Consider the following 13,694-nt stretch of genomic DNA (forward strand, 5'->3'; position numbering starts at 1 on the left):
CTTAATGATTCAGTGATTCTAAGATTCTACAGCAACATTTCTTGTACCACATCTGACACAGGGTCCCCTTTGTTTGTGGGGTCAGCACTAGGGTGCTCCCAGTGTTATTGAGTTATTTATTGATCTGTAGCCCCTAACATCAATGGTTTGAAGGAATTCAGTAGGATGGGAGACACTGCATGGTGCAGGGTTGTTGCTTTGCTCTCTGGAGCTTGGACACATTCCTCTGATGAGGCAGCCTGTGAGGGCATGGCTTATTCAAACTGACTCTGATGAATTTATCCCAGCCAACTGCAAGTCCTGTTGCAGTAATACCTTTGACAAAAATTGAAGTTAAATTGCTCTGAGTTGGTACAGAAATCTCCTTATGCTGCTCCCTGTATAATGACATTAACTTGTGCAGGAGTTGCTATGGAAGTGTATAAAGAAATTTGTGCTCTGTGGGTAATCTATAACTTAGAACTGTTCTCAGATTTTTAACTCCTTAATTAACTCTAATGTGCCCAGTTGGCTTCCTATTAAATACACATTCCTGGGATCATCTTTATCATGTCCAGACAGCACAGTCATGAGTACAAAGTGTGAAAATCAAACTCTGACATCCCACCATAGTCCCACTATGAGAAAGAACCACTCTTTCTGTTTTGTTTTAATTTCCAACTAGTTGATGCTCAGCATGGTTATTTAACATAAGTCTCTTCTGTGTCAGTGTAATGACAAAGGTCATCTTCTGAGCCAAATATATAAATTTTGGTTCTCATTTAAAATGAACATCGTGGATCCCATGGTTTCCTGTCTGGTATATATGGGGATGGAAGCCTCTGGCTTTCCCCTTCAGCATCACAAATCACTGCAAACATAAAAAATGGAGGGTTTTAATGTGGAACAAGAAGCCAGAAAAAAGTTCATCAGAACTTAGTTCACTCGGTGTCTGAGCTGTGCCTGATGCACCTGCTATGAATTGGAACCTACTTCAAGCTGTTTTCTCAGTTTGTTTGGTTTTTTTTTTTTTTTTTTGGTTTTTTTTTTTTTTAACATTTGCATGTCAATTCATGCAATTGGAAACTCTCTCTGACACTATCAAGTCTCATTGCCTCATATTGCCACCCATTATTACATAAAATCTTCTTTTCATACAACTACTTAGGTTGACTTTGAAAACTAAAGAGACTTTTTTTTTAGCTACACTTAGAAGATTATTTTTTGCTGGCATTTGGAAATACAAGAGTGTATTTTTATACTTTACTGGATGTTATTCGGCCTTCATTTTCCAATGGAAATAAGAAAATAATGGTAGACAGCTCTTTCTCCATCCATCAGCCATTTTCCCCCAGGATCTGATCACTGGATTATATCATGTTTGCTTTTGGACAAGGTGCTTCACCAGCACTGGTTGATGTGGATTAATTACCTCTCACCCAGATGAAACTGTGAGAGCATTGGGGAAAGAAATGAAATTTATGATTCTTGATCCTGATTGATCCTATACACTGCCTGTCTTCCACATGGACAGTACCACCACTACTCTGTGGCACAAGAAAAAAAAAAATCTTTCCTGTCTGGAAGTGCTGGAGGTAAAACAAACAGAAGGCATGAACATGAACACCCAAGCAGAGATGAAGGGCAGTGTGATTTCCTGAATTCATTCACTCTTGTGCCTGAAAGCCAGCAGTGCCATACATTTTGTGACTATGTTAAATATGTTAAATATGCCGTGTTGGGATGCTGTGATGTTAGCAGGACAAAAAGCGTTCCAAAGCTCTAATTTTCTTCAGTGCAGAGGGCAGAATATGCTGTGCCATTGATGTGAGTTCAACTGGTGTACAAGGATGCTCCAACTTCCTTGGAAGGATGCTCCAGAGCAGAATTTCTAACTGGAGTAGCTGGGCTTGGCCTGTTTTCCATATGGATTCATGAAGATATTGGAAAGTGTGGCTGAGGAAGAACAGAACAGCACAAATGGAGATGTAGGCTAAGCCTGCAGACACACTGCAGCTGGCACATGCTGGATATGCCCCTTGTGTGTGGTGATACCCAGCTAGTGAGCTGTGCCCAGGCACCTGCTGTTCCCTGCAAATATCCCGGGCACTACTTGTGGGACAGATCACAAATTTAAACCCCAAACCTTGTTCTGCTACAGAAAAAATCCCCAGTGTGTTCAGCAGTTCATCATCCTGTAAAGCAGACACACAGAGTGTGCTGCTCTTTATTTCACCAAGAAGCCTGTTCAGTTGCTTAAGTTACAGCATAAAGTTATTCTACATTTTTACTGCTTTTTGCTACTTTCTCTTCACATAATTTCTGAGTGAAATAATTCCATTTGGCTGATTGATTCAGGAATTTGACTGTCACATTTGAGGCATGACATTTGAAAACACATGGTAATGGACTTGAAATGTGTTGCTGTAAGTTTTAAAGTGATTTTTTGTAATGTTGAGGTGGAGCACTAATATGCCTTTGGGTAAAATCTATTGCCCCTAGAAACAATATTTCAAAGTTCACTAATATTCATGACTGCCTTCTCCTTGTAATTGTATCACTGAAAGAAAACCAATGTGCTTTACAGGCTGGCTGGAAACAGCTTTGCAAAGATTTTTACAACACTCTGTGACAAAAGACAAAAGTAGTTCCAGAGCAGATGAATGGCTCAAATGCAGTAAAGATCCAACTGCAATGGGCTGGAACTCCTGTGCTCCATCTCTGTCTGGTGGTTTTCTGGTCCCATCTCAGAGTGGCTTTCTGGTCCCCTCTCTGGCTAACCTTGTGAGTTCAAAGCCCAGCCTTGTTCCCATCTGTGTAGGAAGAGTGCAGGGCTGCCCTCAGAGTGCAGAGAGTAGCTGGATTGCCCCCCTGACCTGTTCCTGTCAGGACAGTTCCTCTTAGAGCTGAGTAAACAGCAGCTGGTCAAAAATGCAAACTGGGAGTGCAATTATGTATTTAAATTCATCGCTTTACTTCATGTTGAGCTTTAATAAAGCTCATGTTCATGCTGGTAGTGGGGCTGTGGCTGTGACTGAGGTCACCTCTGATGAGTTTTTAGACTGAGGGCTGTGCTGAACTGTGCTCTGAATGTCCCTGCCACACAGAGCACAGGAACCATTATCCCAGTTTATCATTTGTACACTTATATAATTTATAAATTTTGTAGTTTATACATTATAAAATTACCCTGCTGGGGTTCTAAGCTTGCAGTAGTGTGCCTTTTCATGTTTGAGGAACTGAGGCTGGTTTTGCCTGATGACTGAACAGCAAAGCTCACCTTGTGAGAGGAGCACCAGGCAACTGCTGGCTACACCTGCCTCTCAAAAGGGGAGCAAGAGCCTGATTCCAGGTGCTGCGCTACTTGTGATGTGCAGCAAACTAAAATGATGTGAGTCCATGTCCCAGAGTGAAAACAGAGGGTTGACAATAGAAAATATATTTGGGGTTTTTTTGGTTTTGGTTTTTTTTTTTTTTTTTATTTTTATTTTGTTGGGAGGTTTTTTTGTTGTTTTTTTGTTTGGTTGGTTTTGGTTTTTTGGGGGTTTTTTTGTTTTGTTTTGCTTTTTTTTTTGTTTTGCTTTGTTTTGTTATGGGGTTTTTTTTTGGTTGTTTGGTTGGTTTGGTTCTTTGTTTGTTTTTTGTTTTGGGGTTTTTGTTTGTTTGTTTGTTTTTGTTTTTTGGATTTTTTCTTGCAAGCAGAGCATGAAAAATCTGTAGTGAGGTATTAACTCAACCAACCAAGAAAAATGCAAACCAACAAAATGAGACTTTAACCGTCTCTTCCCTACCGCTACCACCACCATGTTTTAACCTCAACAGGGCTAGAGGTGGAAATTGTGTGTTTGCAATTTGAAGTGGTGATAAACCACTAATCATATCAGAAATTAGCAAGCTGCTCACCTGATAAAGAGGAGACAGTTTCTGCAGACTGTCGCTTCTCAAGGGTAAATAATGTGTTTTACAGGGAATATGCTTAGCCAGAATAATTAGGGGAAATACAGATGAGAGCTGTATGTCTGATGGAGTTACCTTTTGCTGTTGCTCTCAGAGGACCCTCTTGAAAATCGTATCTGTAATGGATGTTATGGAGATTTGAAAGAAAATTTGAAACATGCGACTTTTTATCTGCTTTTGATGTTACATTCAGCTACTTTCATCTCAGAGGATAAAAGTAATTGAACAATAATCCCAAAGAGAGTCAAATACACAAATCAATAAACTGCTCTCATAGGAGAATTTATTTTGATGAGCACACTGCTACCTCACACTTCCCCAGGCTGTGAGGTTTCCATTCAGTGTCTTGTTCTCTTTAATACAGATAGTGTGCCGTGATTGGGAACATAAACAATGATTGAGGCAGATCTGCTCACCGAGTATCGCCAGACAAAAACAGCCTTCTGCTCCCTTTGAGTGACATCCTAAATCTTAATTGAGTGTTGAAAGCTCGGCACTGTCTTTTTATTTTTGTGTTCTTTTGGGAAGAACAATGAAAGCCAAGGGCTAGGGCTTCCATTAGACATAGTGAGAATGCAGGCTGTTGTTAGGCAGGAGTGTTTTCCTACCTTGTCTGTGATGTACAGAGGAATTTTTCATCCTTTGTATTCCTTTTCTCTGCAGTGCTTTCCAGTAATTTTGGATATTTTTTTTTCATCTGTTATGATTTATTCTTCTGAACTTTTTATATGCATTCCTTAATAAATCCCAGGCTGGGTCAGGTGGGAAGCGACCACGGTGGGGTCATCTGGTGCCAGCTCCCTGCTCAGGCAGGGCCATCCCAGGGCACAGGGCACAGGGCTGTGTCCGTGTGGCTCTGGAATGTCCCCAGGGAGGAGAGCCCAGAGGCTCTCTGGCTCTGCTCAGGGCTGGCACTGCCCAGGGCAGCAGCTCTGCCTCTGGGCAGGGGAATTGCTGGGTCAGGCCCTGCCCGGGGCTCTGGGGCCATGGCTGGGCCTGGGGCAGAGCTGGGCCTGCCCTGACCTCTGCACCATCACCTCCCTGGATGCGCTGTCAAGAGCTCAAGAGGTTTAGGACAATTTGGGACTACTCTTCCAGTAGTGCTCTCAAAGCCACTGTTTCATCAACTTTAGAAGCTCCTTCTGCCAGATCAACAAGCAGAACGGGGAATATTTTAATATTTTTTAAAATATATTTGTTGTTGAAGAACATGATTCTGAAGGAATACTGAGAATTTCTCTTGCAGGTTGCACAGACATTTAAAGAACCCACAGTTACAAATGAGAGAAAACATTAAACAAGAATTAAAGAAGAATGCTTTTTTCTGCTGCTCAGAATAATTGAACAGCCTGTGTAGAGAAAGCCTCTCTTTTACTCACTATTTTGATTATCTTATTTATTTTATAGAGATAATTTATGTTTTGTCAGGATCTAGCTTCTGTGTTTCTCTGAGTCTCCTCCACTAAGTCCATTTGAGGATAACAGCAAAGCACACAGAGGAAGAGATAATAAAAATAAATGCATGTATGTGTTAGTATAACAAACAATTAAAATAAATATTTTATTGATGCATAATGAAATAAATTTGTAAAATCTGATTTTTTACTTTTGGTTGGCAAAAAAACAGTGGTTTACCTGCTTTCTAATCTCACTTTCATTAGCATATTTAATTAAGCTGCTGTATTTAATCATCAAAATGCTCAGTAATGTAAATTTTGTTCCCAGCCATGGAATGCCAGTGCTATGTGTATCCATGATAGATATTTTTAATAAAATCAGTAATTACCCTTTATTGTTCTTTTAAATTGTTATTTTTTAAGCGTGTTAGGGCACAACAGGTTTGGGGTATAAAAGAAAGCAAGCTCTCATTTTGCCATTTCATAATATAATGAAAAAAAATTTCCTTTAAATAGATGCTAATAAACCTTTTTTAAAAAGCAGTGCTTAATTATCTTGAAGTTGTTTACAAGTGGAGCTTTGGCAGCTCAGCTCTGGCTGTAGCAGTGCTGGGAAGGCTGTGCTGGCAGCTCAGGTCCTGCTCTGCACAGCCTCTGCTTTCCCTGTGCCCTTGGCCAGCCCCTGGATTTGGTCTGGGAGTGTGACAGGCATATTTTGTAACAAATGGAGGGTCCGGGTGGATCTGGGACCCATTTAAGGGCATTGGGGTTGTTTTAAATGTTTTGTTTGGTTCTGTTTAGCAAAGTGGAAGTCTGAGATTAGAGGATGTTTTATGGGATTTGTAATGTAAAAAATATTTTCCTCTTTTATAGATATTTTGAAATCTTGGGTGTCTTTCAACTAAAATTTGCAACTGAAACAAAACCAGATCAATTAAAAAAATGAAGAGGATTCGCATTTAACTGAATTAAAATGATAATGTTAGTTGTGGAGAGAGCTCAGTCCCTGGCTTACCTAACCACATACTCCATTATCTAACTTATTTCCTATTTCTTTTATAATAGTTGGCAACATTCCTTTTTCTTTATTGCTCAGAGATGCTCTAAAATAGCCTGGTTTAGTTTATCAGCTGTAATGACACCTATTTCTTTGTGCATGGTTTGGGCTGTAGTGATTGAAGGCCTCACAAACAGGTTGTTTGTTCTCTGGTGATTTCATTGTGTCAGTCTCACTCCTTTATTCTCCTTTCTCTGTTCCAAGTCTTTCAGAACACCCCTTTCTGTATAATTGCCTACTTTCAGCTCTGTCTGCACTGCCTTTGGACCAGTGATGATATCTGAAGTGGCTTAAAAGAAAGCAAATTTAGATCCAAATATTAGGGAGATTTTCCTTCCTCAGAGAAGGGCAAAGCCAAAACACTTTCACAGCACTGCAAGACTGGTGATCTCTGTTTAATCAGTGCTTCCAACTGTCATGTCTGAAAAGTATTTATCCCACATTTTGGCTCAGAGGCATTGAAATGTGATGGGCAGCAGCTGAGGGCTGCGAGGCTCAGCAGAGGAGCTGTCACAGAAGGACACGTTGCACTCGAGGGATGGACAGAGTTGTCCATCACTCAGAGATGTCTGTGCCTGGGACAAGGCTGTGGAAGGTGTTTGTGGGACAATTCCTCTGGCAGGATCTCTTTGATGAGATAAGCAGCATTTTGCATTTAAGGTAAATCTCTGGATTATTTTTGCTCTCTTTGCTGTGTTGCATTTTTTTATAGTAAGCGTGCTTCCCTAGACTTGTTTCATCCTGTGGAAATTAAGAGAGGACGATGAGGGATAGGGAATAAAAGGGAGAGAGAGAAGGCTTCAGCTTTTATCTAACACCCTGAATAAAGTCATTGTTGGACACATTTCAGTTTGGTTTTCTATCCGTAGACCAAGAACAGTGTCTTTGAAAAACACAAAGGAAACCTTCTAACTGCTGGTTCCAGGCCAGGCTGGGTGGGGCTTGCAGCACCCTGCTCCAGAGGAAGGTGTCCCTGCTCATGGCAGGAGTGTTGGAACCAAGGTCCCTGCCAAACCAAGCCTTTCAAAGATTCTGTAATTACGAATTTTGTGGCTGTTGCTTGAAAAATGGCCACTGTGTCAGTTTATTGTGGGAGTGAGATATTTTGTGCACTTCTCCACCACTCTGTGATGCTGCCAAATTTATGTTTTGTAAATAAAAATTAATTTAAATTTTTCCTGGGCTACAGAGAGAGGCTGTGCTGGCAGTTGGGAGAACACAAGTTTTGGTGGCATTACCATCTACCAGTGCACCCAATTTTCTCCTTATCTCCTTCCAGTCTGCCTAGAGGAAGGGCTGGGGACTTTACTGGGGTGCCCAGATTCTGGATGGCCTGTGCTGGTTGGGGTGATGACCTCAGTGTGGGTGTGCAGAGGGGAAGACAGAATTCATAGTTAAACCTGTTTTCTTTCTCTTTTTGTAGCTGAAAGTATCAGTTCAGGATTCACACAAAGCTGCTGCTCATGGCATGCTCCTTTTTCTTCCCTTTGTGCATTCTCAGTCTCTGTAACCTGCTGCTGGGAAACAGAATTTAATCAGTGCACTGCTAATAAACTCTGCCTGCTGCTCTCCATAGGGTCAGGGGACACGGGCACAGGGCCCCAGATGAGGAGGGACATCTCCACTCGCTGTCATGTCTTTACTGACAGCAGCAATTTCTTGCAATTAGGCTCCTGCAGCAGGTACTTAACCCTGGGGCAGCAGCTGATTGCCTGTGTTTAACTTCACTGCTCGATTTGAGCTCTGTGTTCAAACCCCAGCGTCCCCCCGCAGCTTCCTTTCCTCTCTGTTCTTCCCCTGGTGGAGGGTTACAGAGCTCTAGCAATTGTTATTGATAATCTAAACCATCTTTTCTCTTCTGTGCCTCACCTTGAGAGAGAGGAGGGCCAAGAACAAAATGAGCTCCATGACACTCAATAAGGAATGAGCAAAACTGGCCTTAAAAGTCAGCTTTTCTGTGAAATTCTAATGGCAGGAAAAGCAGTCTCTGGATATTGTTTGCTCAACAAAGGACTGAGAATGCAGATTCCACTGAAGGATCACTGGAGAGTTTGTTTCAATCAGGCTACTAGAATCATCAAATCATTTAGGTTGGGAAGCCCTTTAAGATTGAGTCCAAGTGTTGGCCCAGCACTGCCAAGCCCCCTGTTAAACCATGTCCCCAGGTGCTCTACACCTACATGTGTTTTAAATCCCTCCAGTGACTGTGATTCTAAAAGTTCCCTGGGCAGCCTGTTCCAACACCTGACCATCCTTTCTGTGGAGAATTTTTCCTCACATCCAATCTTAACATTCCCTGGCCCAGCCTGAGGCTGTTCCCTCTCCTCCTGTCTGTTCCCAGGAGCAGAGCCTGACCCCCCTGGCTGTCCCCTCCTGTCAGGGGGTTGTGCAGAGCAAGAAGTTCCTCCTGAGCCTCCTTTTCTCCAGGCTGAGCCCCTTTCTCAGCTCCCTCAGCCATTCCTCACAGGACTCGAGCTCCAGACCCCTCCAGACTTTCACATCCCAAGGATTCCAGAAAGGCTCCTGGCTGCTGAGTGTTTGCTGCAGCCCATCAGAGTAATGAAAGGTAGCAAAGCATCAGTGGGTGATGAGGTATTAAAAAACACTGTTCAGTCCTTGACTTTGATGTGAACGTTCCAAATGTAATTAATGGTTCAACCAGGCTGAAATAAAAATACAGGACTTGCACAGTGAAATCTCAGAGACTGCAATTTTCCTTTTGTAGGTTCAAGACTCATTTCAGTAGATCTGTGGCAGCTGTTTTGCTGTTTAAGCTTCTTAAGAATTTCCTTTTTTTTTTTTCCCCGAGTTCTTAGGACACATAGAAAATGTTATTTCAGGGTACATAGTTTACACCAATATCTGATCTCCTAAGTATTCAAATTGGGCTGTTCTGTTTCTGTCTTGCTTTGGTGGGTATCTTTGTATAAATGAAGCTGAGATATGTATTAGCAGCTTTTATTCCGCTAGCCAAGTGCAAAGTTAGTACTTTTCAGATATTTTCTTGTATTATTTGGAAGCTATCATTCCAAGAATACAGAAATGGAGACATTTGTCCAGTTTCAAATATCAGCACTACCATTGTACATGAATTATAAATTTTCCTTATCTTTTGGAAGAAAACATTATGAAAAAGGTGATGTTAGACAGGTCCCAGGAATAGCTACAAGCCTTTTGATACTGAATACTCACAGAGCTAACAGGCAGAAGGAGTTATACAAAGAGGACAGTAGGACCATTGCCCTTTAAAAACAACAATACAAAAATCTCATCCTAGAAAAGAAGATTTCAATAGCTTCTGCTGTGGAAGAAATCAGTGTGGCAACAGGAACACATTTTCAAATTATATAGTCTCAGTATTCAGAAAAAAAGGAGATTGAAACCAAGAGAAGAAAACTGGAGAGAATACAAAGCTTTCCAGGGCCAGCTTCTATTTGTTGATTTAATTTCAGTTTGGTTTCTCCCTCTCTGAAACTAAAATTTAAATAGTTTTTACTTACTTATTCTCCCTCTACTTACAGATCTAGACAGCCACCAGATGTCTACCTCTAGACTTGCAGGGACACCTCAGGACATGGGTATTTGACACCTGGTTTAGGACTGTCAGCCTGAGAACAGATGGTTCTTGGGAAAAATATGGTGTAGTGGGGTCTGCACTATGGATTTTACCTTCCTGCTTTGTAACCAAATTCCTCTGTGGTTCACAGGCTGGTTATTCAATCAGAGACCCTTTCAAACTGTGTGTGTGATGGACTTGACAGCATTTACAGCAAAGTTTTGAGCAGAATTAGAAGCTGGTTATGAGCAGCTTCTAACCCTTAGAGGTTGGGGTAGGAAAAGAAAAGGCAAATGTGGACAGGATAAGAAAGGAAGTTAAAAACTGCAGGAAATTTTCCCTACCCAGCTTTGGGCAAGTGACTTGGTGAGGTGAGGATCAGGTTGTTCCTAATTCACAGGTACAGTCAGAGCATCTGACATCCATTAACCAAACACCCTCTAATTGCTAATTCACTCTATAACATGTCTGATTTAAGGCAAATAATTGTAATTAAAAGAAACAGAAGTGGTATAAAATTACCATGGTGGTGAATTGTCATTTTCAGCTGCATTATTGCATTTTTGTGAAATGTTTTTGCCTCATCTCAACCACATTCTGAGTTTGCTGGGCTCTGCAGTTGAGTGCTTGGTGTAATGCAAACTTCAGCAGGGTAAATATCTGCATTTACTTTTGTTTTTCTTTCCTTTGGATGCATTTTGGAATGAGGCTTGGAATTACCTTGCTGTTTCAGAAGCTGAATATTTTCAGATAACCATTCTTTTGTTGACCTAATTTATCTGTACAATTCATCTGCAGGGACATAAATTTCAGGGATTTATAGAAAATGAATGCTTATCACCTCATGCAAGTATATATGTGTATATTCATGCATAAAATTTTCCTAATTTCTAAATCAATCTTTTTTTTTTGTTGTTGTTGTTATTTGACACAGAGTTAAAGACTCACTTTTAAGAGGTGTTTTCTGGATGCTGAGGGATTGACATGATTTAGGGAAACCTAAACCATTTGCTAGCTTTAGACCCCTGGTCTTTTAATATCCATCCCATTTCCAAAGTGTCTGCACATGTGAATATCTATAAAAAGATGCAAATACTTTCCCATTGCCAGTCCTTAGGGGATTTTTATAAGTAATACAGAATGTGCAGGTTGTTAAAATGTATTTTCTGCTTGTGCATGAGTAGATTGAAGTCAGGGTGGCTGGTTCGTGCTTTACTTTAAAGAATTACTAGAAGGGGTTTTTTACACTTTAATTATCTCTCAAAGAGGTGTGACTGGTATTCAGGAATCCTTCCAACTTTTTTGTTCCCATGAAAACATTTTTTTCTTAGGTTGAAGTAATGAGAGACTATGAGAAGAGGAAAGAATCCTGAATTGCGATATAAATTAAGGAACTTTACGTGAAATTATGTATTTTCTGATTACCTTGTTCAGCTATATATTGAGCAAAAGAGCAAATACCAGTTGAAGAAATGTCAGATAAACAAACCCTGACATCTGTAGAATTTTTATGGTCTGACTTATCTCAAACACTGATTTTACTCAGTCATCCTTCATTCTTTATATCTACATGTCTAGTGGCACATGCATTTATATTTTATATAAAGGGCAGAGTCTAGTCAGAGCATTTGAGTTAGGCTGTTAAAAATAAATTAAGGAACAGCAGGTGAAAATGATTCCTCCACATGAATATTCAAAGTTTACCTCAGCCATAGGTAGATACTGTAGAAAGAATAATAAAGAGCAAAGAAACTTTGATGGGACCAAGGCACGGAGATGATCTGAAATTAAACTTTTATTGGCACCAGCTTGAGACAACTCAGAAAACATACTCAGGAGTGGCAGGATCTGCCTGTACACCTCATTGCCAGAATATCCAGGATGTTGGAATGGCCAATCCAGGATGATCCCTTAGTCTTGATTCTTTCACTCTGGGGCTTCAGTGTGAGCAGAGTGGGTTTGGAGGTGGCAGGAGGGTGTAGGGGCCATGGAGCTGAATTCTAAGCTGAGACACCTGAATTCATTCCTTCCCCAGGAGCCATTTCATGTGTGTTTGCATCACTTAAGGCTGACTCACCAAGGTCATTAAGCACTGTCAAGCAGGCCATCAGCTACTATTATTATAATTTTTTTTTCTTTGTAAGAATGAAGAAAGCACGACTTCCCCACTCCTTACCTGATAGAATCCTATGGGAATAAATCACACGGTGATTTATTCATGGTGGAAAAAAGCCATTCTTTATTCACGTAACTCTTTTTTATACAGTTTTACAGATCTCGTGTGTGATTCCAATTGGTCAGTAGCTTTCTTTGCAATTACTTTTGTTGGTTAGTAACAAGTTGTTATTCTGTATTGATTGGTCACTCAAACCCCCAGGGTGTACATGCAGGAAAAGTTGTTTGTGAGAGATTGCTTTAATTTTTCTATATAACTGTGTAAAACCAGTTTATACAGGTGCTGGGGTTTTTACCCAGGAATAGATGGTTATGCTAACAAACTGCTCACAACAGGATTGCTTTCACATGGGAACTTGCAAAATGTTAGTTTTGACAAGGCCAACCACTGATTCTAGGAGAGCAGCCTTGGTTTTATGAAGCCTTTCTGTATGATTTTTCTACCTTACTGCAACAGAATCCTGTTGCCACTGTTGAATTCAGTGAGATTTCACAGGAATCAGGAGCACAACCATGATAGATGAGTAATGTGATGATTGACTCTTACAATTAAAAGGCAACTATCCTGTGTATAGGTTAAGAGAAGTTTTATAGATTTATAATTATGTTTTACCCTCCCATGTGTTGTTATCGGGGTGGCCTGAGTTCAGGACGTTTGGGAGGGTTGGCTCATTACTATGGCAGCACCTGACCCGCAGTCAAGATTTAAGGCAGTGAACTCCACCACTGGACAGTGAAGAAGGAGATAATGGATGGAACTTTGGGAGGGGCTAAAGCGTTAAAAGGTGAAACCTCCATTGTGTGGGTGAGCACATGGTGGGGAAAATCCTTTGCTCCTCGTAATATTTTCTCTATTCAGTCTTTTGTTGTATTTTTTATAAGTTTTTAATAAACTTTTCTAAATTTTTGGAAGTGAGTAGCATTTTTCACATAACCACTGTTCAGGGTCTTGTGACAGGAAATTTCCAGGCAAAACTCAGGAGCAGAATGCAGCTGTGGATCCGATGTTCATTTCCCAACCACTTTGTACATTGTACAGACAAGAACATCCAGAACTGCGGAGTGCTGCGATACTCACACATGGAATGAAGTGTGTTAATGGATGGCTGCCTTTATTAAACATCACATTGTGTTTCTGTTTCTTCTCCTGCTCCCCAGACCCCGTGCACGGGCCGCAGAACGTGGAGGTGGTGGACATCCGCTCGCGGCAGCTGACGCTGCAGTGGGAGCCCTTCGGCTACGCCGTGACGCGCTGCCACAGCTACAACCTCACCGTGCACTACCAGTACGTCTTCAACCAGCAGAAATTCGAGGCAGAGGAGCTCATCCAAACTTCTTCTCACTACACCCTGCGAGGGCTCCGGCCCTTCATGACCATCAGGCTGAGGTTGGCTCTCTCCAACCCTGAGGGCAGAATGGAAAGCGAGGAGCTGGTGGTGCAAACTGAGGAGGATGGTAAGTTGTGGTGGGGTTGGTTGGTTGGGTTTGGAGGGAAGAGTAGTCTTCAAGTTGTGAATAACAGCATAACCCTCTGTCCTCCAAGAATAGTGCGGCTTCTCTGGACAGTGTGTCT

General features: G+C 41.2%; 1 protein-coding gene across 1 annotated transcript in view; it reads left to right on the forward strand.

Moving 5' to 3' along the window:
* Positions 1-13,694, forward strand: part of PTPRT (protein tyrosine phosphatase receptor type T) — a 439,432-nt gene that overhangs the window by 274,478 nt on the left and 151,260 nt on the right. Inside the window, exon 8 of the mRNA XM_041478701.1 lies at positions 13,280-13,576. Coding sequence (XP_041334635.1) covers positions 13,280-13,576 — 297 coding nt within the window. The remainder of the gene's footprint in view (positions 1-13,279; positions 13,577-13,694) is intronic.

This window comes from Pyrgilauda ruficollis, unplaced genomic scaffold (genome assembly GCF_017590135.1).
Source record: "Pyrgilauda ruficollis isolate IOZ18807 unplaced genomic scaffold, ASM1759013v1 scaffold46, whole genome shotgun sequence".
NCBI classification, from domain to species: domain Eukaryota; kingdom Metazoa; phylum Chordata; class Aves; order Passeriformes; family Passeridae; genus Pyrgilauda; species Pyrgilauda ruficollis.